The following is a 23,008-nucleotide window of genomic DNA, read 5'->3' on the forward strand; positions in this document are numbered from 1 at the left end:
CCCTCAAGTGTAACCTGTAGATTATTTACTTACATTTTCAAGCAAAAGAAGAAACCATCCAAAGAAAAGGATCCTGAGGATTGCACATTACCTCATATCTGTAAACAGGCATGCTATATGTGAACAGTAGAAAGGACACATGTACCTTTTGGAGGATCACATCTGAGGTCCATCCTAGGAGCTGACAAACGTTCGCAGTGGTTACGTATGGCACCTGCTCGTAATTAAGAATGACCAAGCAGGAGCCACACTTTAGGTATTCCCTGAAAAAGAATGTAGCAATGGAAGATGTTAAAGCATCAAGGATTGTTTTATAATGAACTAAAGCGTGACTAAGCTACTGTTACTTCTGAAGTGAACACCATTTAAAAGATTATAAACCGGAACGTAATCCATCATTAGAATTCCAACAGGTGAGCAGGAACATCACGTGCTTGAAGCATTACTCCCAAGTGGCATTAGTCTCAGTCGCCTCACAAGTTAAAATTTTTCCTTGTAAGAGCAGTTTTGGGGAACTTCACTTTTGTCCCCAGGGTGCCAATTCACATAAGTAGAGAAGAAGTTTAAGAAAGTATGATTACGTACATACGCAGCACACACACAAATACACAAACACTGTTGTCTGCCGTTTATTCAACCTGACAAAGAGTCTGAATTATCCAGCAAATTTGGTTAAAAGAGGAGGCAGAAAAAAATTGCCCAAACAGACTGCGGCTCTATTTGGCAGCATGTACTGCCAGTCTATCCCAAATATGATGAGCACCTGTATTTCATGGGTTCAAAGTAACAAGTACTCTGCATTTTTTTACTATTAGTATAACTACAACTTGTGAATGTGAAAGCACATCATTGGCAGTTATATGCACCAAATTTTATGAGAAAAATGTAGCATGCCTCCAATTCTGGCAACTGGGAAAGGATGAAACCTGCAGAACTTCCCTTACAGTTTTAATGTTCATCTTTGTCATTTTCAGAGACCTTTATGACTATGGGCCACAACAAATCCTCCTTGCAGTCCATTGCATTCAATACTTAAATTTCTCAACCACTCTGCGACCATCATGAACTTGAAAGTGGCACATACCTAGACTAAGCACTTCACCAGTTCATCCGGCAAAGCACAAAAGACTTCCAACACACTAAAAACATGTGACGCGGTTTTGTTACCACTAGCTTAATATGTGAAAAACTGCTCTTTCGAATGAACTTTCTTAAATCAGTGCATTACCATCACCAGCCTACAAAGTTATTAACACTTAATGTCTATTGTCGGCAATCTCGAACAACCTTTTATCACTAAGAGCCACATATAGCACTTTTAACTGTCCACTGCTTTTGATATTGTTACGCGTTTCTTAAACCACTTTGCTACAATTGCAAACAGGATGGTAGTTCATGCCACAACTAAACATTTCGCAAGTTCTACCTGCAATGCATGCAAGTTTCTGGAGACAATGCGACAGTGCTGCAGCTAACATAGCATGTAATTTATTTTTTAAATGAGTTTCCGTAATTAAAATTTGAAATCACTACATTGTTGTTGCCATCCAAAACAAATGCTTGTTTGCCACAATCTTGTGATGACAATGCTGATGACGCTAGCTCTGATAGTAGGTTGTTGCTAGTGCCAACATGCTTTGTATCTCAATGAAATGTGCAGGTAATTTCTAAACCAATTTTCTTGAAAAACAAAAGATGAGCGTCAGCATTGAGCAAATGTGGTAATCATTCAATGTGAACTGCTGTTTTACCAGTTGGCAGTTTACCAGAAGCATGCACCAAACAGTTTGCCACAATCTTTTATATGCATTTTTTAGCAGGTTTAGCGATGGATATGTCAAAAGTGGCAATAGCCTTAGGGTTTCTGCTAAGCAGATGGTCCCACTAGAGTTTGGCTTCAATCTTGTAATGGGTGGCTCTAGGCATTGGTGCGCACCCTCAAGTAGCTGCTGGTAAAGCATTACGGGAATCGTAATGGGAAGGTGTTCATTCTGCTTCACTTGCAGTCACCCACTTAAGATGTGCCTCATCTAACTGGAATCTACTCATTACATAGTTCAACAAAGATAAGCATGACTGAAGTGGTCACAAAATGGTGTGCAGGTACTGCAGCCATGGCATCTCGGCACAATGGTTCACCAAGTGCATTCATGCCTACGCAGCCGCTTTTCGACTGCTGGGTATATGCAGCGAAGTTCGAGAGTCATGAACTGCTTTTGCTAAATGCACATAACACACAGCCATGACACACTGCTGAGAAGAATGTGGCACAATGATTTTTATGTACACTACTACTTTGTTGTATTTCAGCTGTCCGTATGCACGAAGACATTCTGGCCATAATCACATTTTGGCAGGATTTGGCGCGTAAACAATTTCTCGTGGAGCTCTTCGCCAAGTGTGTTATGCACTAGAATATTCCTCATTCTGATTAGAATACTTAAAATGTTATTTTTAATAGATATCTGTGAATGTGTCTTTTAATGCTATTTGACAAGTTACCTGGGACCACCGCCTGATTGCACGTTGCACGTAAACATTGCCTGCTGCTGGCATTTACTTCTAAGCATCTACTGAAAAATACAATTGGTATATATTGGCAACAGCTGCGAGGTTCCTGTGACTGTTTTTCATCTGCAAGAGCATGCGAGAAGACAAAACACTGTGCAACCCCTATTAATTGCAGCAGCTGCCCAACAATGTTCACAAACCTTTTGCATGTTTTGAGGGCACATGACTTTTCAAACATTTCTCACAGAATGGAAGTTGCGTCGGCAAGTGTAGCTGAAGAGCCCGTGAATCAGTCGGGTGTGACAAAATGCTTGGTTAGTTCAAATATTCGAAAATATTGAACGGTTCCTATTTCAATACGAGTACTAGTTGGTGTGCAGTAATCTATTTGTATTCAAAAGCTCAAATATTCACCCACCCCTACTTTAAATATGAAAATGGTGCTGAAAAGTAACGAAACTGAAATGTGATGCTGTGGTTCAGGAAGAAGTAAATCTTCAGTGGTGAAGAAGTGGTGGCGCGGGCTAATACCCCCAGGGTTCTACTAGGACACATAAATACCCAAGAAAGTGGATGGGGAAACAGTGCCATGGTAGCTCAATTGGTAGAGCATCGCACGTGAAATGCGAAGGTTGTGGGTTCGGTTCCCACCTGCGGCAAGTTTTTTTTTTTCATTTTTTTTCATTTTTTTTTTCAATTTCCATTAATTTATCGTTTCTTTATTTCATTCATTAAGCACAAGTAATTTCCCCTATGTTGTCCTTGGTGTCAGTGTTTGTTGGCTTCTCATGATATGATTAATAAAAATCGCGCCCCTCGGTTAACCCCCTTTCTTCTAGTTTAGGTGGGGCAATGAAATGAGGAAATTCACAGGTGCTAGTTGGAATTGATTGGCACAGGACAGGGGTAATTGGGGATCTTAGGGACAGGCCTTCGTCCTGTAGTGGACATAAAATAGGCTGGTGATGATGATGACTATGTCCCGTGACAATCGCCCCTTCCCACGCTTGTTAAGCTTCACCGCAATACTACACATATGCCTCACCGCATCACAGTGCTGTGCTGAAGCGGAGCTACCTTTCGGGAACCAGCATTATGCAACGCACCATGCTTTCTAAGTTTCGAAGCCAATCACGAGGATTACAAAGGCGAATTCTTTCGATGAAAAACACGGCACCGAATGGCAAGAACCTTAATAGCAAACGTTGAAGCAGCTGGGCTTCGCATTGCCACAGTGGTGGCTATGGCTGCCAGTGGATCTGCATGCGAGAGCGCTGGTTCGAGGCAGCGAGATGAAACGGCAGTGTTAGCTCTGATTAAAGCCGCTTCGGACCTGCGTCGCGCAAAAAGTCCAGAAAATCGGACGGCGAAGGATTCTTGCATCCGAAATTTCAGGCATTCTTATACGTTGACTCTATGGGGTATGTGATGCCGCGAAGCCGTCCGCATTATTGGGCATGTACCAAAAATGAGGAGTCCGGAAAATCGGTCGTTGACTGTACACTGGCAACTCCTCCAGCCGACGACACGGCGTTGAAGACAATTCGTAAAGATTCCTCTGTTACTCGAGCCAGCATTTGGGCGACTTTCATTCCCTTTCAATAAAGTGACAGCTAATTTTCCCTGAGAAGCACAAATTCCCTGAGTTTTCCTTGAGTATTTCCAGACTATTCAAAATCCCTGAGAATTCCCGGTTTTGCCGGTTGGTAGACACCATGGTAATCATCTTTGTAGCTGGTTTCTAAGCATGCAGCAGTACAAAATGTAAATTCTGGCATCTGAATTGATGCCACTCGTACAAATGCAGGTGAAACTGGAGATAAAACAATGCATTCAAGTAGTTTTCATTTTTTCCGCATGCTGAGTACAAACACAAAGCAAGCACTTACGGTTTGACAGCACGAGCCGGGCAAGGTCCATCCAGCTCTCGTCGAAGCACGGACATGAAGTCCTCCTCGCTGTTTTGAAAACAATAAAAGCAGCTTGAAAACAATTATTTAGAGAAAGCAATTAAGTGACAGAACCACAATCTGATTATGAGGCACACTGTAGTGGGGGGCTGTGGATTAAGCCAATGAAATGCGGCCACCACAGCCACAATCAAAACCGCTAGAGGAGTAGGTGTGCCGACCGACCTGTCTGGAGTGTAGTTAACCACTTCTCCGCATCATGATGCAAAAGTCATGATGAGGAGTGGTGCTGTACTCAGTAGAACAGTGCTTAGCAGCACATGTCATCTGGTACTTGTGGCTGATGGTGCAAAATAAATAAAACATGAATAGTGAAAAACTGTCACCTGAAGCCATCAGTTTGTGCGCAATGAGGAGATATGGGTCTATGTTATTGCACGTTTGCAAGTTTCTAAAAGATGCAATTTTTACGCTGAAAAGGTGAGCGGCATATCGTGAGCGGAAGCTCATTTCTGAAGCTGAATAAGCAGAGTTTGCACCAAATAGTGGCAGTATTCTGGCCTCAAAGAACATCAACATGCACATTTATCTCTTCACTCTGAAATGTCAGTCAGGGGAGCCCAAAGCAGCATTGTTCTCAGTGCCGACAAGCGACACCACTTGTGGACGAAGGACGCTTTCAGAACAGTTCCTCATGCGTGATTTCACCCATGTGGTAGACAAACAGAGGTTTACTAAAAACGCAATAATATGGTGAATCCACTCAACTCTTATGACGCCCGAGAAAAGAAGAGCGAACAGTACTTGAGACTGTGATCACACAACAATGAAAAGTCACAGCAACAAGCTGTAAACGAAGCCTGCACAAACTGCAACGCTAGGACTTTTGTGCCGGCACTTGCAGTGCTTGCCATCCTGTATGTGTTGCCTCATGCTCGGCCACTGGATCTGGCATGGAAGGTTCCCTGGCTGCCACATTTTCTCTTTGTGCAAAATCAGTTTGTAACATCACCCTCCATAATGTTTGGTTGGAAATGTGTGAATTTACATGCAAGGAACTGACGACTGCACCCCATAACTCTTCAGGAAAGGCAAGTTCGCTTGTTGCTGAAATAGACCAAATGTTGCCAGCTACAGCATCAATGGTTATAAAGATTTTTCCCTATGCTTTAGGACAGGCAAACAGCAACAAGACTTAATTACACAGGAGCTGCAAATTAAGCCCTAAGTGTAACTAAAGCACCTCCATACACGTTTCCGCTGACCAGGTTAAGTACCGCCAACCTGCCCTCCTCCACGCTCCTCTCCCACTCACCGCCTTAGCTTCCGGCGTCAAGCAGAACTTACGTAGCTGCAGCTTCCTGTTCCAAGAGGAAGTGACGCTATGCTTTTTAGCGTTGTTCACTTTCGTGTCGATGGAAAGGCTTTAAATGCACCAGCTGCGGTTTAAACTGTGAATGCAATTCCATCCAAGAACCACCGCCTATTGTAATCAGCGATCTGCTCGTATTCGCTGCTTCGCGTCAACCTACGACGGGTTGTGCCACGAGCGACAACGTACAGTGGAATGTAGTGCCCGGGCGCTTGGCGACCACTGCTGTTTTTCGTGCATTTGGAAAACAGCGACTGCGAACTACGGAATACAACAGTGGAATACAACAGCTTTTCCCCTTTGCATTCTTCTTATGGTGACTGCCATAGCTCTGCTAAGCACGCGCGGGTGTCTCACCATCGTTTAACAGCAGTCAAAGCGGAAATTCACACAGCGCAACTCCAGGAAGCGGAAACGCCGGAACCGGAAATGCCGGAACCAGATTTGGTGTGAGGGGAAAAGGCGGCGCACGACAAAGGTTGTCGCTACTTAAGAAAGCGGCGGTGGTGCATAGCTGCAGGGGCTTTTAAGTGTAACATTCTTGCTCCAAATGGAATTCTTATGCACCAAGTTTCCTTGGTGGTTATCATTGTGCTGTAGATGATGAGGTCGTGAGTTCGTTTACCTGCCGTGGCAGACGTGTTCCAGTAGGGCCAGAATGCAAAACGCTTGTACTTAGGTTTAGGCCCCCGTTCCTCAGGCAGTCAAAAAGTAATCCAGAGTGCCCCACTGCGGCGTCTCCCATAGCCCTTTGTGTTAATTGCCTCTGGTCATTGAACCTCATTATTTGATTCAAATGATACTTAGCCCCTTGTGTTAACTGCCTCTGGTCATTGAACCTCATTATTTGATTCAAACGATACTTAGCTACACCAAATCTACGAAAATTCACACTAGTTCACAGGATTTAACTCCAAAGTAACTCTCACTTGCTCAAAACAGGTAAAACTGCAGTGTGACGTTTGTGCAGAGAAGCTGGAAAAATGTTTTCCAGTACTTTATGTTTTATAACAATAGCAAAATTTCCCATATAGCTCTGTTTGCACTTCCCAGAATGATATTTCAAGCATGCATTATAGCTGAAATCAACAGCAGTGATATCCTCAAACACACCTCTTGTCTACACAATAATCGTCCCTGCATATGGACGATGACGTGTGCAGGAGCACCGTTCTACTGACAGCAGCACCGTTCTTGCGTCATGATAAGGAGAAGTGGCGAGCTACGCTCAGTCGGCACAACTACTCTCTAGCCAGCATACCTGCGCCATCGTGCTTAGCAGCACAACGCCATAGCCACTGAGCAACCGCAGTGCATCTAACAGCAGTTTGTTAGACAATTTCTTCTTTTGTTTTATTTTCCTGTATGCACGCGTGATTGCAGTTGTCAATAAATAATTAGCAAATTTTCAGAAATGCAACTTGCCAACAATTCTAAAAAAAGTATTTATCTTTACTGTTAGAAGATTGGACCTATAGCCCACATGCAACAGATAACTGTTTTACATGCAGGAGGTTAAGAATTGCAGGGAATACATACAGGCATGCGAAGATACCAGAACTTCAGTTTCACAGTGTAAGCTGTTATGGGCTTAATCCAATAGCCGTTTCAGTTAATGTTGTGCACTGCTGAAGCTGCCGTCTGTTGCACTCTTACCAGGTGCGATAAAAAAAATATCCAGTTCCTGCCGGTATTGAACCAGAGCCCTCTGTGCAGGAGTCAGCTACTCTACCACTGCGCCACGCCAGCGCTTGCTAGCTCCTGCGGAAACATGCACTATACAGGCGTCTTAGGGCATGAGGAGTCACGCGATGCGAGATGGGTGCCACATAGCATCGATATGTGCACACTTGACATTGCAGTTTCATTGTATTCCACCAGGTGGCCCGCCATGTAGCAGTTGCATCGTATCGTACCACTTGTCACACAATGCGAGATGCATGCTGTGTAGCGCTGATACATGCAAACCTTGCATTGCAGTTTCATTGTATTCCATCAGGTGTCACGAAACATAGGAAAGCTGCATCGTATCATGCCACGATGTGACCCATGCGCCACATTATCTCGATACCCATGTTTACTCTTCGATATATGTTATGCCATCTCCTCGCAAGGTGCAAACCGGTGCTGAATAAGCAAACTGCAGCACTCTGTGCATGGCTACAACCAGGTAATGACGGCCTCAGCAGCCCTGCTGCATGTCCTTTGCGACCTACTTTTCACATCATAAAGCACACTTGAGTGTGTTTAAATAAATGTGTGCAAATTAAAAAACTACGTCGCATATAATCAGTACTTGCAGTTACAGTCTTCAAGCAGTTTATGACAGTCTTCTATGGAGCCAGCTTATCCTCCAGCATATGCTGTGACTGTGCTGCATGTGCCACATAGGCCAGGGACTTTTTGTTATCCAGAAATATTATGATAGATAATATCTCAGGTGAATTTTATTTTTCATTTATGTTCACTTTCAGGGCTGCTGAAGCATTTAAGGGATAAAATACGATTGTTTGTGATGGCCCAGTCATATTGAAATAACATCTTTAAAATATCTGTCTGCAGGGCAGCAACAAAAGAGCAGGGAGAACATTTGAAAGCTTTCTTTCCTTTTTTCTTTTCTTTTATGGAAATAGAAGGCTCTAAATGCAAGGAGCAAGAGATAAATGTGCTTACTCCTCAACAGTCGTATGAGGCTCATCGGCTGAGCATTCAGGCACCTGACTCAGTGGTGCTTCAGGAGCTGACGTCACAGAAGCTTCCACTGATGGCTGGGGTTCCTGAAGTGTATACAGGTGAGCTGGTGGTGTCATGTGGAAGAGCATGGCAGGACCCGATGTTGGCTGCACAAATGGTTCAAAAGAAGGTTGCACAGCAGGACTAGCAGTTGGCTGTACAACAGGCTCTCCGCCTGACTGCGCAGGATCTTGTACAGGTGACTGTGGGCACGGTTGCACAGCTGATGCAGCAACAGTTGGTTCGGGGCATTTAAATGACTGAGCAGCTGGCTCTCCACTTGAATGAGAGGCAGCCTGTGATGATGGCTGCATGGTTGTTTGTGCAGTTGATTCTGTAAATGGCTGCACAGTTGAGGAAGCAAAGGATGGCCCATGGATTCGTCTTAATCGGATATCTTCCTCTTCTGCAAGCTTTTTCCAGTCTTTGGGGGGTGCAATCCCTCGGCGTTGACATACAGCAACCATCTCACGCATGTAATTCTTAGTAGGCTGTCGCGGCATAACAAACTTGCGAGGGACATCCTCAGGATGATGAGGTATAGGCCTTCGTATGCTACAGGCAACTGGCTGTGGTGCTCTAGGTTGGACTAGTGGTGCAAATGGCATGCCCTTCATTTGCTCAGCTTGGTCAATCGTCGGAGCATGAGCACAGTCCTGGTCCAGTGCCTGAGCATGATTGATTACTTGTGAATCGGATGCAATGGTCTGGTCACCAGGCTGAGCACGGTCACATGACTCAGCTTGGTCAGATGGCTGAGAACTGTGAGCTGTCACAATGAGATGGGCTGGTTGAGGCATGAGGCCTCCTTGCAGGTACTGGGTGGCTAGAAAAGGGTAGTGGGATGGGTGTTCTGCAGCTGTTGGTCGTTGCGCTGTGGTATCACTGCCACTGTTCACTGATGAAGGTTCATTTGGAATGCCATCATCTTCTTGTAGGACAGTGGAAAATGGCTCACCTTCCATAAGCTGCGCCATTATTCGCTAGAGGAAGACAGCAAGGGTAACAATGCATGATTTAGTAAAAAAAAGTGCTGGTTAAGTGGAAACAAATTTCAATACAGGCGTTCAATACATGCTTACATGCAAACTAGACAACCAATAGATGTGCACAAATGAGATTATGCAGGTAATTTCTGCTGTAAAAAATAGCACACAATAGAGGCGCACTGATGGTGTGGGGGGAAGTGTGTATCCCCCACCTTCTCTTTCTTGCAGCGAGGGTCAGATGTGCATTCCATATTGATGGATGTGCTTTACTAACTTTCACTACACTACAGCTGTGCAATGTGGTGAAGGGACGCAAGAATTTTAGCAAGTACAAACAATGTGTCATTACAATAAAGTTTGGCAGTGCCACCAGGACACAAAATGGGCAAATGGTTCCAACTTTGGTATGCCACTTCCCCCTTGGGTGCCTTAGAGATCCTGCCCTCAGATGCTCTCCTGAGGCCTCCATTTGTCAGCATTAAATTTCTGTATAGTAAATGATTTCACTGCAATACATATCTGTACTGCAGTGAACTTAGTCACACGGCCACTTTCGAGTGCAATCAAGCTTGATTTGCATCAATATTCTTCACCGTGATTGGATCCCTCCCCTGCTTGCGCAAAGGAGCCAATCGCAAGACTAAGAAACTCCATCCCAATCAGGCTCGATCTGAATTGTAAGTGCACTGTGCAACACATGTATTACTAAAGGACATTCACCATTATGGAATGCATAATGCACCTTTGCACCCCCACTCGCCCCCAAACCTGACGGATGAGATTATTGCGACAGTCTGCACTGAGGCCAGAGATAAAACAACACGTTCAATGAATCATTGCAGCCTGTCAACCAGACCCGACCCATCTGCACTTACATGTGCGCTTATATAGGGGTAGGGCTGGGTCAATCTACCCCATGCAATGGGCTGGCTCCATCCTGCCTACGCCACTGTATGCCAGCATTGATGGGAAGTGGTAGGATATGCCGGTAGTGCTACTCAAGCAGCGTTGGTACTCATTAATGGCACAATCAGTCTAAGGCATTTTGTACCTCGCAAGGAGAGCACAGAACTCTGGGCGCCCACTCACAAACACACACACAAAAGCATCATTACAAAGGCACGCACATGCACCACCAAGCAATTATGGGCACCATGGCTTATGGACGCTAGATCCAACTACAGGTGGGAAGTCTAATGGAAGCTGTTGTCTGCTCAAAAAAATAAAAATAAAAAAGCCACAGTGCAGACATGTTAGACGCCTGTCTAAGTGGCGTATGCACTGCGTGTGCCTGAGTATTTGGCAACCCGACCTCCTTGTCTGTGTGTGCCCAACCATGGCCGGACTGGACTGTATGTGGAGCGCCCAGTCCAGTCCTGCCATGGCCCAGCTTGTTTCCAAATCAAAAAGCCAGGTGGCGCCACATGTACGTTGGAAAAACAAAACCTGTGAGTAATGAGATCGACAAAAATTGTTTTGAAAAAAAAAAAGAAAAACATTCACATTAGGAGAGAGGAAAAAAAGACGGACAGAAAGACCATGAACTATGTAAGTGGATGGCTCTCTCCAGTGTGGAGTGCAGACGTCCTGCAGCCTTCACTGTGTGCCAAGTTAGGGTGAAACAGGGTACATAAAGGAGGTCACAAGGAAGGCATTGGTGTGGATAGGCACGCACTGGAATATACGCGGCGACGCTTTGCTGTGAGCGGTTAGAGCAGATTGCCTGTTAATGAAACGACTTGACTGTAGTGAACTATTAGCATATGTCTCCAATGCCGCATTTTTGCGTGAAACATGCAGAACATCCCAATATAAGAAGCGTAAACTATCATTCAACAAGGGACTGGCACTCAGTAACACTCAAGTTTTTTAATTGGCGTTTTCTCTGCATGTTTGGCTTGCATTCAGCATACTGTTGGCATTGATGTTACGCAATCCAACTAATGTAGCACTTCCTGTTAATCTTATACTAGTTTATAAAAAAACCAGTGTTTCTCCATAATGAAATTAAAGTTTCAAGTTGTGCACTATACTTCACCACTTCTAAGAAAGGCTAGATCTGCTTAGAGCTAGCTCCAACCTCCTCATGCTCCTCACTGCTTCTACGCATACATATACACTTTTTTTATTCCCATACGAAACGCAACACATTTACTAAATTCAGTCAGGCAAGTTTCGCCAATGTGAAAGACCACTCATTAGCAGGATTTAACTACTGCTTCATGAGCACTTTTTTGCAGTAACTGTAAAAACACAGCACTTAATTACAGAGCTGTGTTTGCATGGTTTCTTGCATGATAGTGATAGTTAATGTGTTTTAGAAAATATTGGCCGCTACCGCCCGTCAAGAAAACTCTACACAAAGGGCGATTTGCAAAGTAAGATAATTTCTCTGCAGAGAGATCACAACAATATAGTAAAAGGACAGCATAGCCACAGATAAGGTTCGTTGTGTAACATTAATGGTACATTCTACTGGTCGCTATCGACCAGTCTGAAGTGCTCTTGCGGCGTGGTTTACATTCTCCTGGTTGAAACTGAGCATTCAGAACAAATTTGCTTGGTTCATTTATAGTGCTGCACTCCAACTTTTATCTGGGAGCATGACTGAGATCAAACATCACGTGGCTACTCCGATTCCTCTGCAAGCAGCTATAGCGTGTTCAGAAGGGACATGCTTTCTTTGGCTTTAACCTCAAGAGATCTCCGCATCACTGCAAGAGTCGGAGCACGCTAGGAACCAGTCCAAGTGTGGTGAGTATGTGAGTGGTTCATGGGAGTATGTGAGTTGTTCAGATTTTTTTTTTCTACTGCTGAGTGACCTTCATGACTTATAGCCTATATACTTAGACATATAATATGTATATAAGAGATTATGCGCCACATCATTCATGTTTCACTGTAACAAGAATTGTGTTAAATATCGCATCTCAACAAGGAGTCACTAGAGGAACACTGCGTTCACGTCTTACAGCACCACTTGGTTTGTTTAAAACGACGCCAAATGCTTCTTGTGAAGTGCTTGAAACAATAAGCGGCAACGAAATCTAATTGTGGCAAACAAAGTGTGCGACGACCACACGGCATGTGAATTCAATGAAAATCATTACAGCGTAAAGACTATACACTGTCAAAAAATGCATACCAGTATTTACAACTGCGCTGATACCATGGAACGATCTTCAGAGGATATGTATGGTGTATGCATACATGTACACCCGGAGTGCTATTCTGTCAAATTCCGCCATGCTGTCAAATTTGGTAATGGCAGTATTTGACAATGTCCAGAATACCTTGTCCACAGTGGTATGCTAAGTGGCTAGCAGAGGGCGCGAGCTGCCATCCACATTACATATGGTTATGTCAGTGTACACCAGGCGGCGACTCCAGTCGATCTCACGGCCAGTGCAAGGATGTTACGTACAGGGACGTGCATATTTCGCTTAATCTCAGAAAAAACATTTTGCGCTTACGCAGCTGCACTGCTTTTGCTCAAATTTTGCATTTTATGGTCAAAATTGTTAAATGTAACACTTAGCAAAGTTACTTGCCTGGTTCTTAATCAAAGGGGCCCTGAAACACTTCTAGATGAGGCTCCTGTGAACATGTGAGCCAAATATTGTTGCATGCATGTCGAAGGCAAGTTATAATCTCGTGTCAAAAACCATAAAATTACTTGCGCTCCCCTTCGCAAATTACGTCTGCAGTTACGAAGCAAGCCTCAGCAAGTGGCCCAACAGGTATTCGGGTATTTTGTGGTCACGAGAACATCCTCAGCAATAGCATGATTGCCAATTTTGTGTTAAATAAAAGAAAACTGCACGTCTGCAATCTTGAAAAGACCAAAACGATATCTAATCTTTGCACTTCCGGTCAACACACGACGGCTGCCCATAGCTAGGGTGGCTAGAACTATGTTCAGTGGTAGCTAAAATTATGCGTGGCCTCCAAGGTCACACAGGCGGGCTCCACAGTGTGATGCCACAGCCCAAGTGCTCTCGCAGCTCAGACTACCGTGTTAGCCATGTGCTCTGATGGGTGATAAAGCTCCAGCGCGTGGCGAAGCGAGGCCGCCCGAGAGCCTGTGTCCAATCAAGAAAGTGCCACACACTGTGCAACGTGTTTTTTAAACTGAAATTTTCGGAGATGAGTCTTATACAATGTGCATCTTATAAGTTAACTTTACTCTAATGAAGGTAAGATGCTTCATGGCTGCCCTAATAATAATCAGCCTATACAATGTTCACTTGACGTGAAAAACAATTTCATTTTCGCACACACAAGATGGTGTGAGATCTTTTTCTCAGGTTGCCTAATGAGTAGTGCGTAGGAGATGAGCGCATAAGAATCAGTGAAGTACGGCATTTCAGGACGGAAATATGCGCATGCGAACCCGTGAACATGCAAAGTGTGTACCTTTGTATATACAAAAATATGCATATTATACGAAGGCACATCTTATCTATCAAAGTTTACGCACAAATAGCTTTTTTCGTTGTTGTTGTTGGCAGGAGGGGGGGATATGCGTCTTATACAAGGGTGCGATTATACACCAGAAAATAGGGTGGTGTTGTAAACAGAAAAAAGATGGGTGCGGCCTTGACCCCTTGCCATTATCCTGCGCAGCTTTCAGAGCACTAGTCACTTTCAGAGACAAAAGAAGAAAGCTGCAAATTGATGCGATAATTACCTCTATCTCCACTTATATTGAAGGATTCTAAAAAAAGATTGCGGCAGGAGATTTGTGAGGTGACATCCATCAGCAATTAAGTCATGCTATGATCAGTAACAAAATGAGTTTCAGGGCCCATTTAAGAGAAATGTGCGAAGCTGCATTCGTCTGCATCACTCGCATGTACCCCCTAACGATCAATGCAAACCAATCTCGAAGAGGCCATGCTTTCTCGTATTGTAGATAACGGAAGTGACATAGCCGCCATGTTTTAAACATCACATACTGCGAAGGGCGCCAACCAAGGCATATTGAAAATTTTGTCTCAACAAAACCAGGCAAGTAACAATGCAAAGTGTTACATTGAATGATCTAGACCAAAAAATTTGATATTTCTGCGAAATTTGAGCAAGAACAGAGCAGTGGTAAGCATAAAACCTTTTCTGCTTGAAGTTTTTTAGCTTGTAATATGCATAGAATAAAGCACAAATGCTTGCCTGCATAAAAACAGTTGCACCCTTTGGGGTGTATATTTGCCACCCAAGAATAATCATAATCTGTCTTGCTTGAGTTTCCTTTCTTGAAAACGCTGAGCTCACTACTTTCCTGTCGCGAATGCTCTGTCATGCTGATAACGTGCATGTTGTTCGTGACTTGGAAGTACCGGGCTCGCAGCGTTATTATTATGACTTATTATGTGGCAAATAAACACCCCTTTCTTGACATATCTGCACTCACTACTTTCCTGTCAATAATGCTATGTCACGCTTACAATGCAAGTATAATTTGTGACCTGCCAGTGTTGCACCACCTTTGCGGCGATGGGGGCTTTCTATCTGTGTCACCTTCTACGAAGCGATCTCGGCTACTGATTCGCGCGGACATATGCAGAAACGCAGGAGCCTGTGTCGTTGCATCTTCCGTCGAGTGGATTATCAGTGTCAATGACACAGGGCGATTGTCAACTTCGCTGCTGGAGCCACGCGGTGCAAGATATCTGATGGTGCAGCCACTGTTGTTTGTACCTTCACTAGACATTCTACACTCTTAACCAAATGTACACCCTTCGGGTCGTATCTTGCCACACAACGATAATAGTCATCTGTCTTGCTTGAGTTTCCTTTCTTGAAAATGCTGAGCTCGCCATTTTCCTGTCGCAAATGCTCTGTCATGCTGATAACGCGTATGCCGTTCGTGACTTGGAAGTACCGGGCTCGCAGCATTAAAGAAAGGAAATGTGGATAAGACAGATGACGATTATTGTTGCGTGGCAAGATACAACCCAAAGGGTGTAATTTTCTGTACAGGGTCTCGTCCACTCTTACACTCTTAAACAAATGTACACCCTTTGGGTTGTATCTTGCCAAACAAGTATATATGCATGATTGAACAATCCCTCTCTAAATTTTTGCGAGATTTATGGCAGGTGTCAGTCATTTTCTGAATCAATTAACCATATTCATTATAGTATCAAGGGATGCACGAAATGGCATGCTAGGCTCATCACATCATGACCCCAATCATGAAAAGCGTGCCTGATGGATTTCTCCGGGTGCATTGCACCAATACCTGTGGCAGTAAAATAAGATGGCCTTAGTATAACAATGAGCGCACAAATAAAATAACCTTGTTCTTTTACCTTCATCACTTAGAAGAAAAAAAAGCGAAATCGCTTATGCGCTGAAGAGCTTGTTTTTTTTTTCATACATATTGACTAACAGGCTGTTCACAAGCTGTAGACAAAACCAGCCGCTCCGCGTCACGTGGCTGTATGGCTTTCAGCTGTATCTCTTGCTTCCCCGTTTGTGGGGTGCATTCCTCGGTGGCATTTGTCGCCTCTGGCTGTGCTTGCACCTGGCTGTCCTTTTCCTGCCTCCACTCTTGTCCTATACGTCCCCTTACCTAGCGCAGTGCCGTTGCGGTGACTCGAAGACAGTCATAGTGTTTTCTCCCCTTACTTCTACTTCCCACCCCAACCTTGTGCGGCCACATTGAGGCCAGTCTGTGAGTGAATGAGTGTGTGACCTCTAATAAATACCCCTGTTCTCTACCCGATCCCTCATCCCACCTCAGAAGAAACATTAAATAATAATTGCTGATCTCCTCCCCCGCCCCCTCTCTGCGGCGGTGATCCACTAAGATGGCGCATCACTGGAGTGCCAGCTCGATAGCAGCATGCAGAACCTCCTCCGTTCGGCACTGCATGTTCTGTATGCTGCCTGTTGTTGAGATAAGGCAGCAGCTGCGCTCAATGATCGCATCACCAAGAAGCGTAATTATCAGCCAACTTTTTTTCTTTTGTTAGCTAAATTATGGCAATAAATGCGAAGTCGACTTATCCATTCCAAGCGGTGGACCTTTCTCGGACCAGCCTGGCCCTATCTGCCGGAAGCTCCGCGGCATGCAGCTGCTGTCAATTGTTGAAGATGCAGCAGCGAGACGCAGCAACAGCGAGCAAAGTGACCTTCGGTCGGTCTATCGCTTCAACACAAGAGTGGCGAGAACATTGCGCGCACAAAGGTATGAGCCGGCTGCAGATCCTTTTCAAGAGATATGGAGCAGTCGTGCAGCCGTAAGTATGCACTTGTTGGTGGAGTCAAAAACGGCCCCCTCCCCGCCTCCCCTCCCTCCCGCATTGCCTACTCGCTTTCCTCCATATATACTCGAGAGCGAGCCGTGATCGTCAGTTCCCCTTGCGCCTCGTTGCGAAATGCGCAGTTGCTGCTGGAGCACAGTGCTGCCACCCCCCCCCTTCCATCCCCCCACGACCTATTGCATGACGGAACACAGCGCATCTGCTGTCCGCTTTCTTTTGTTCGCGCGCACACCAGATTGACTCCCGATCTTCGGCTTCCCTTGCGTGCTTTCACTCTCATACAGCATACAACACGTGGCGACGGTGTTATCGCCTTTGAACTTTGTACAGAACTTCACGGTGACGCCGTATGCGAAAATGCATTTGGAGTGCCCGTATAATTGCTATCGCAATAGGGGCACATACTTTCTGATTCGCCCTTGTATCTTGAAACATAGGTGCTTAAGATGACTAAAAAATACGACATATGTGCACTGCTACAGTGTTCTTGGAAGTAAACGCGCAGACCATTAGAACTTTCGCATTTACATTTTACCACGTGCAATCACGTCGCTATAAGTGATTGAACAACCACACACAAATAAAATCAACATGCTAAATTACCTGAATTGGCATTAATAGCTGTCAGGCAATAGGACTAAGACGTCTCCCGATGATGTGGGCGACTGGGCCAAGGTAGGGTGCCTCCATGCACACGAGGAGGTCATCAAGGCCCCCTAGGCCAAGATTCGTTTGTTCTACCGTCCCCACAGCAAGGAATGATCGTGCACATACACGGGAGCGCTAATATGTTCGCACATTCTCGCACTTAAATGGAGCAGAGCGCAGGCTGGAATGACACAATACTTGGCGACTGCAGCGATTCCCCAGATGTGAAGATTCAAAGGGATGTCCCAACACTCCCCCTCTTTAAAATTTGTGTGTGCCGCGCCAGCATACGGCACTCATAAAGTCCTTCTTCCCAGCTGTTACTGTTAGCTCTGGAATGACAATGTTTAATCGTTATTGAAAAAAACGTGCCAGCACATAGAAAAAGTTCATCATCCATCTCAAAGTGCAATAATTGCGGCCTTAGTTCACCACAATCATTTCGACTTTGTTGCTGCTTTAAATTTTAGGCACATTACAAAAAGCATTTTGTATCGCTTTGTACTGACGTAGTCACAGCGAGACATGAGGGCAGCGCCTTAACGAATCGTTGTTGCGATGTGTTAGTCATTCCACAGTCTCTTGAGACAACCAAACATAAGATGCCGTGAAGATCATTTAGCAGTAGAAAAATTATTCTTAAGTGCTCATATCTTATCATGCGATACACTTGATCTTAACCATTTGTTGCATGCTGTCCACCAAAGTGGACAAATTTTGGAGATTTTTTTAGTAAGTTTAGTGCTTTTGAGAAGTTCTTGGGCATAGTGTAAACTGCAGTGGATAACAGAAGTTTGCTATAGCTCCCTTAGAGGGTGCTATCAACCAGCGTTTCTCCACAACTCAGCTTCAAAGATAGTGAATTGATGTTCCAGTGGATAAATCGCACGTCACCACACTTATACATATAACTGCCTACACAGGATAAAGAACCCTTGGGAGGCAAAGCCCCTAAATACTGTGGCTGAGTGAAGCCAAGTTCTTTCTGTAGAACATGTTTTTAAGTATGAAATGCTTTCAGCTCCCGTTGTCGGTGACCTTCGAGTGACCTTGAGCCAAAAGCCAGAGCCGTTATCCGGGCACTCAAGAGAGAATGTTCGGGCAAGTTATGAAAACAAAACGCGATCATATGCGCAACCAGTCAAAGTTACAGAAATGCGGTCTCTGGCCTCCAACCCTTTCTACAGGACCGCACCACATATGCTAGTTACTGCCCAAACAAGTTACAAAAAATATTGCTTCAGAGTTCTTGCTAATGTTTGTTCACAATATCACCGAAGCTGTAACTTCTAGTATGCTGAAATTTTATTTGTCATTTCCAATAGCGACATTCAAAAGGCAGGTACAGGGCACCATACACTTCATTGTCATCTTTTGGTGCTGAGCGCTGAATGCCAGCGGTGTAAGAGTTCCACGGTGAGAGTTTTGCATCCCCTTGAGAGATGGCACCACGCTGCACTGCACCTCCCGCCCGCCATTTCACACCACCGGCCAAGGTGGCTTAGGGGTTGTGGTGTTGTGCTGCTAAGCAAAAATTCACTAAATCAAATCCCGGCCGCAGCGGCCGCATTTCGATGGAGGCAAAATGCAGACGCCCGTGCCCCATGCACTGGGGGCACACTGAAGATCCCCTGGTGGTCAAAATTAATTTGGAGTTCCCCACTATGGCGTGCCTTATAATCAGATTGTGTTTTTGGCACACGAAACCCCAGAATTCAATTCACTGTTCTTCTAGATGGCCAGTGCATGCATTCCATCTCCCTGGCCAGCCGGTTTTCTTCTAGCTGGGCAACATCCATATGGACTAGTGCACAGTATGGCGGTGGGCGCTGTGCAGTGCGGTGAAGTCCGGTGTGCCATTGCGAACAGGCATTACACCCACTTTAAGATTGTGTCTAGTATCATCTTTAACCAATCTGCTTTACCAGTTGCCATTTCATGCCTGCATCTACTCTCGATTACGGGAGAGCCAGCAATTTTTTTTAAATCTCCACTGCAGTGGACACCAAGCTTGACAGTTACAACAGATGCGTGGGAGCTTTCTCTATGCAGTGTAGTCCTAGGTCTTCTCACTTACAATTCGATTGGTTCTTATATTTTGCCTCATATCTCCTTTAATAATACTTTGTTCATTGTATTATCCAGTGAGCTAGTAGGAAGAAACAATTTAATGAGTTAACAGCAGCTCATGCCGCAGCAGAATGAAGACCCCCCGTCAAAGCAAGTTTAGCTGCCACCATCTGCATTTCGACTATGTCAATTATTTGTCCCATCAGAGATAACGTACCGCACAAATATGTAAAATTTCGGTTGACAAGTGCAAAGTGACATATACAATTGCACAAAATGCAAAACATCAGGGGCATAGCCAAGGGGGGTGAGAGGGGGGCACTGGGGATGTAAGCCCCTCTTCCTTCCATTCCTAGAATGTCTGTATCAGGGTATATGGCATAAAGCAACACATGACAACACTTGCTTGCGCAGCCAGCACCTCCCCGGCCAAGTGCATGCCCCCCCCCCCCCCCCCTCACCCAGAAATCAGTTCCTTGCTACGCAACAGCAAGGTATACTTGCATATTACCGACAAAAGTGACTGTGTCTTTTCGTATTCCATTACGCAAAGTAACTTTCACTGAATCCATACTTTTGTATTCAAGCTACCATTTCTCAAAGGGGCCCCGAACCATGCCTCAGGCTTGGTGAAATAACAGTCTGCAGGTAGCATATGCCGCTGTGAATATCTCAGCCAAGTTTTGCTGTCGTACGCAGTGCGTGGAGCTCGCAAGCAGAGCGCAAAGTCACCTTTCTCTCAAATGCTCTCTTTTCAAACAGAAGTCTGCTCCTCACTCTCTTCTGGATGCTTTATTTTGTAATAAAGCGAACTGCCACATGCGGCTGCTATTGGTAGCTGCAGTCGGCTACGCAGTGTACATACCATGGACGCTGCAGGATGTCACCACGGGTTCACTCACCAAACGCACTGTGGCTCACTCAGGACAACTGCTTTTGGCTTACATTTAGCGTGTCGTAGGCACCTAAATCGGAAGTTGTGGAGTCTATGCTAACATCCAAAATGAAATTTATACTGAGCGCCACGGTGAGACTTACAAGGCGGAGCTTTGTGGGCATGCCCCACCCCGCCGTAGCTTTTGCAGTGCAAGGCATTGAAGAAGGAATGGGAGCACAGCGGAGGCTATGTGACTGCCAATAACTTCACCTCTGCGGAATGCACCGAAATATTTTTTGCAGCAAAGTATTTATGAAATAGCTTATTTTCATTTCAAACGCCTTTCTCCACTTTGATAAAAAGTTGTTCAGGGCCCCTCTAATGTGGCGACAGGAACTTCGCCTGCTGGAGCAAAAGAAAACTATCGGCACCTACACTCTCACTGGAGCTGATGCGCACGTTTTCCACTGCAGTGGACATTCTGTATCTTGCAAAATAAACATTGGAAGGCACGAAAAAAATTTTACTTGGCTTTTTTGGAAGAAAATTGAAAGCAACCACAGTCTGCATGAGTAATTTTTCTTCATGTAACAAAGGGTTAAGCACATAATTTCATGACTGTCGCTTTGTAATTACATGACCGGCCTTAGCTGTGCCTGAGGTGTTTTTATAAAGGTAACCAATTTACGTCACAAGTGAATTGTGGCACTTTTAGTACTTTGATTCTCTGCTACAAGAGAAAAATAAAATTGGGCTATTTCATGAGGACCATATGTTACAAAGCAGTCGAAAAATGCAGGTCATTATAAGACTCAGCTTTCGGTGGTTGTTATAGTTCTTGCTTGATGGCTGTGGTAATATTTTGCTTAAAAAAAAAAAAAACATTTTTATCCTTAAAATAACTTGAACTTTTCTGCATTACTGACATACATTTGATGAAATGGTAAAGCAAAGGCAAATTTGCGTTAAAATGCTACGATTTCTTTTATTGTGACAAAAATAACTGCGTGTGAAGCAACATGGCAATACTGATAATGCATTGTCATTCACAGTGACAAAGCTTGTTCAACTGAACTTAACTGTTTTTGGTATTTCACAGAGAAGTGAAATAGAAAAAAAGAAAAAGCGGATGTGTGTGCACAAAAGCGGCGCAGTGCAGTGCAAACTACGTTCCTTCTTTAATATCAATGTACAATAATACAGGCTTCTTTATAACTAGAGCAAAATTAGCTGTAAATGGTGCATTGGTTCAGTTGTGCAACAGAAATGCCAACAGAGAGAACTGAACTCAAACTGAATACGAACAAAAATCTTCAAGGAAGTGCCATAAATCAGACTTTTTGACATTACCTGTTTCCTGTTGAATGACAGTTTGTACTTTTCACATATATGGGACTGTTCTGCACAATTTGTGCAAAAATATGGCATTGGAGAGCAATATATTATCAGTTCACTGCAGTATGCACACTTCGTTAGTTTGTGCGTACACTTTGTGTGCGGTCAGTGAAGACAACCAGCTACAATGGCAGTAGCTCTGGAGGCTCTTGTGTCAAAGTGGGCCGCCGCGCTGTGCAGCTCCAACCTTAAGACGCAAGAATAGGCTGTCCAGCAGGCCCGAGAGGCAGCGATGAGGCAATGCCTCGAAGTCCCCTCATGGGAGACCTGAGCCCGGGTCGTTAAACTTTGCTGGATTTAAAATAAAGTTGTTTTCATCCATCCAATGCTGAAACAACAGTGCTGAAACGTCTTCCAAATGCCGAGACAAGTCAATGATGTTGCACGTCACCGAAATCAATCGCCAAAACTCGACGTAAGATTGTTCATGACGAGGGCCTATACTGACAAGTATATCGATAGGTGCCACATTTCTGATTCACCTCTTCCACAAACTTCAAAATTAAATTAAGGTGCATTCGAAGCAACATTTGGTATTGACACTTTACAGATCATACCCATGAGCTCTTAGCAATGCAAACACGGTCAGCTACTTCAAGTTAGAATTTTTGTGTCAGTACCCCTTTAATGAACAACTTGCATCCAGAAGGCCTGCTACAGCTATGATTCTGAACCTCCAAGTATGCCACTGCCACTATGTCTGCTGACTAAATATCACAGGTGAGCTGCTTGGACTAGTGCTACTGGGTGCTCACTCAACTCACAGGAAGACCAAGAGTCTATCTGCAGCTGAATATAACAAGTTGAGTGCAAATTTTAGCAATCCAAAATGTTGCAATCTTCAAAGCCACAGGCCAATAGATTAGTACACAAATACAAGCAAATTTAGCATCTGTGATGAAGAAACTGTGCCTTCGTGTACACTGACGGTTTTCTAACAATTATGCCTCGCTTTGTTACAGTAGGTGCACTTACCTTGTAACGCAAGGTTGGCAGAGCAAGACCTTTTTCGACCAACAGATCAGAAACGTAAGCTTCAGGATGACAGCTTGTAATGCAGAGACTGACAGAGTGCAGAGGCCCCCGACGCTGCATTTTACCAAAATGGAAATTTACTATCGGCTTAATCAGCAAAAAATGCATCTTCAATGGTGTACATAAATTGGCACTACCTTATATAGCACTGTATGTCAACCTACCTCACTAGCTACGGTAAGTATAAATGAAGATCTTGA

The 23,008-nt window shown here is 44.4% G+C and overlaps 1 protein-coding gene and 1 non-coding gene across 3 annotated transcripts in view; one reads left to right on the forward strand and one right to left on the reverse strand.

Moving 5' to 3' along the window:
- LOC139051621 (uncharacterized) overlaps positions 1-23,008 on the reverse strand; it is a 214,268-nt gene that overhangs the window by 37,977 nt on the left and 153,283 nt on the right. For both annotated transcript variants that reach the window (XM_070528561.1, XM_070528562.1), the window contains exons 13-16: positions 22,749-22,862; positions 8,467-9,509; positions 4,401-4,469; positions 146-263 (exon numbers count right to left, since the gene is read on the reverse strand). In XM_070528561.1, coding sequence (XP_070384662.1) covers positions 146-263; positions 4,401-4,469; positions 8,467-9,509; positions 22,749-22,862 — 1,344 coding nt within the window. The remainder of the gene's footprint in view (positions 1-145; positions 264-4,400; positions 4,470-8,466; positions 9,510-22,748; positions 22,863-23,008) is intronic.
- On the forward strand, positions 3,098-3,170 carry TRNAS-UGA (transfer RNA serine (anticodon UGA)). The gene has a single exon. It is a non-coding gene; the product is annotated as a tRNA-Ser (tRNA).

The sequence above is a fragment of the Dermacentor albipictus genome, unplaced genomic scaffold (assembly GCF_038994185.2).
Source record: "Dermacentor albipictus isolate Rhodes 1998 colony unplaced genomic scaffold, USDA_Dalb.pri_finalv2 scaffold_13, whole genome shotgun sequence".
Lineage (NCBI taxonomy): Eukaryota > Metazoa > Arthropoda > Arachnida > Ixodida > Ixodidae > Dermacentor > Dermacentor albipictus.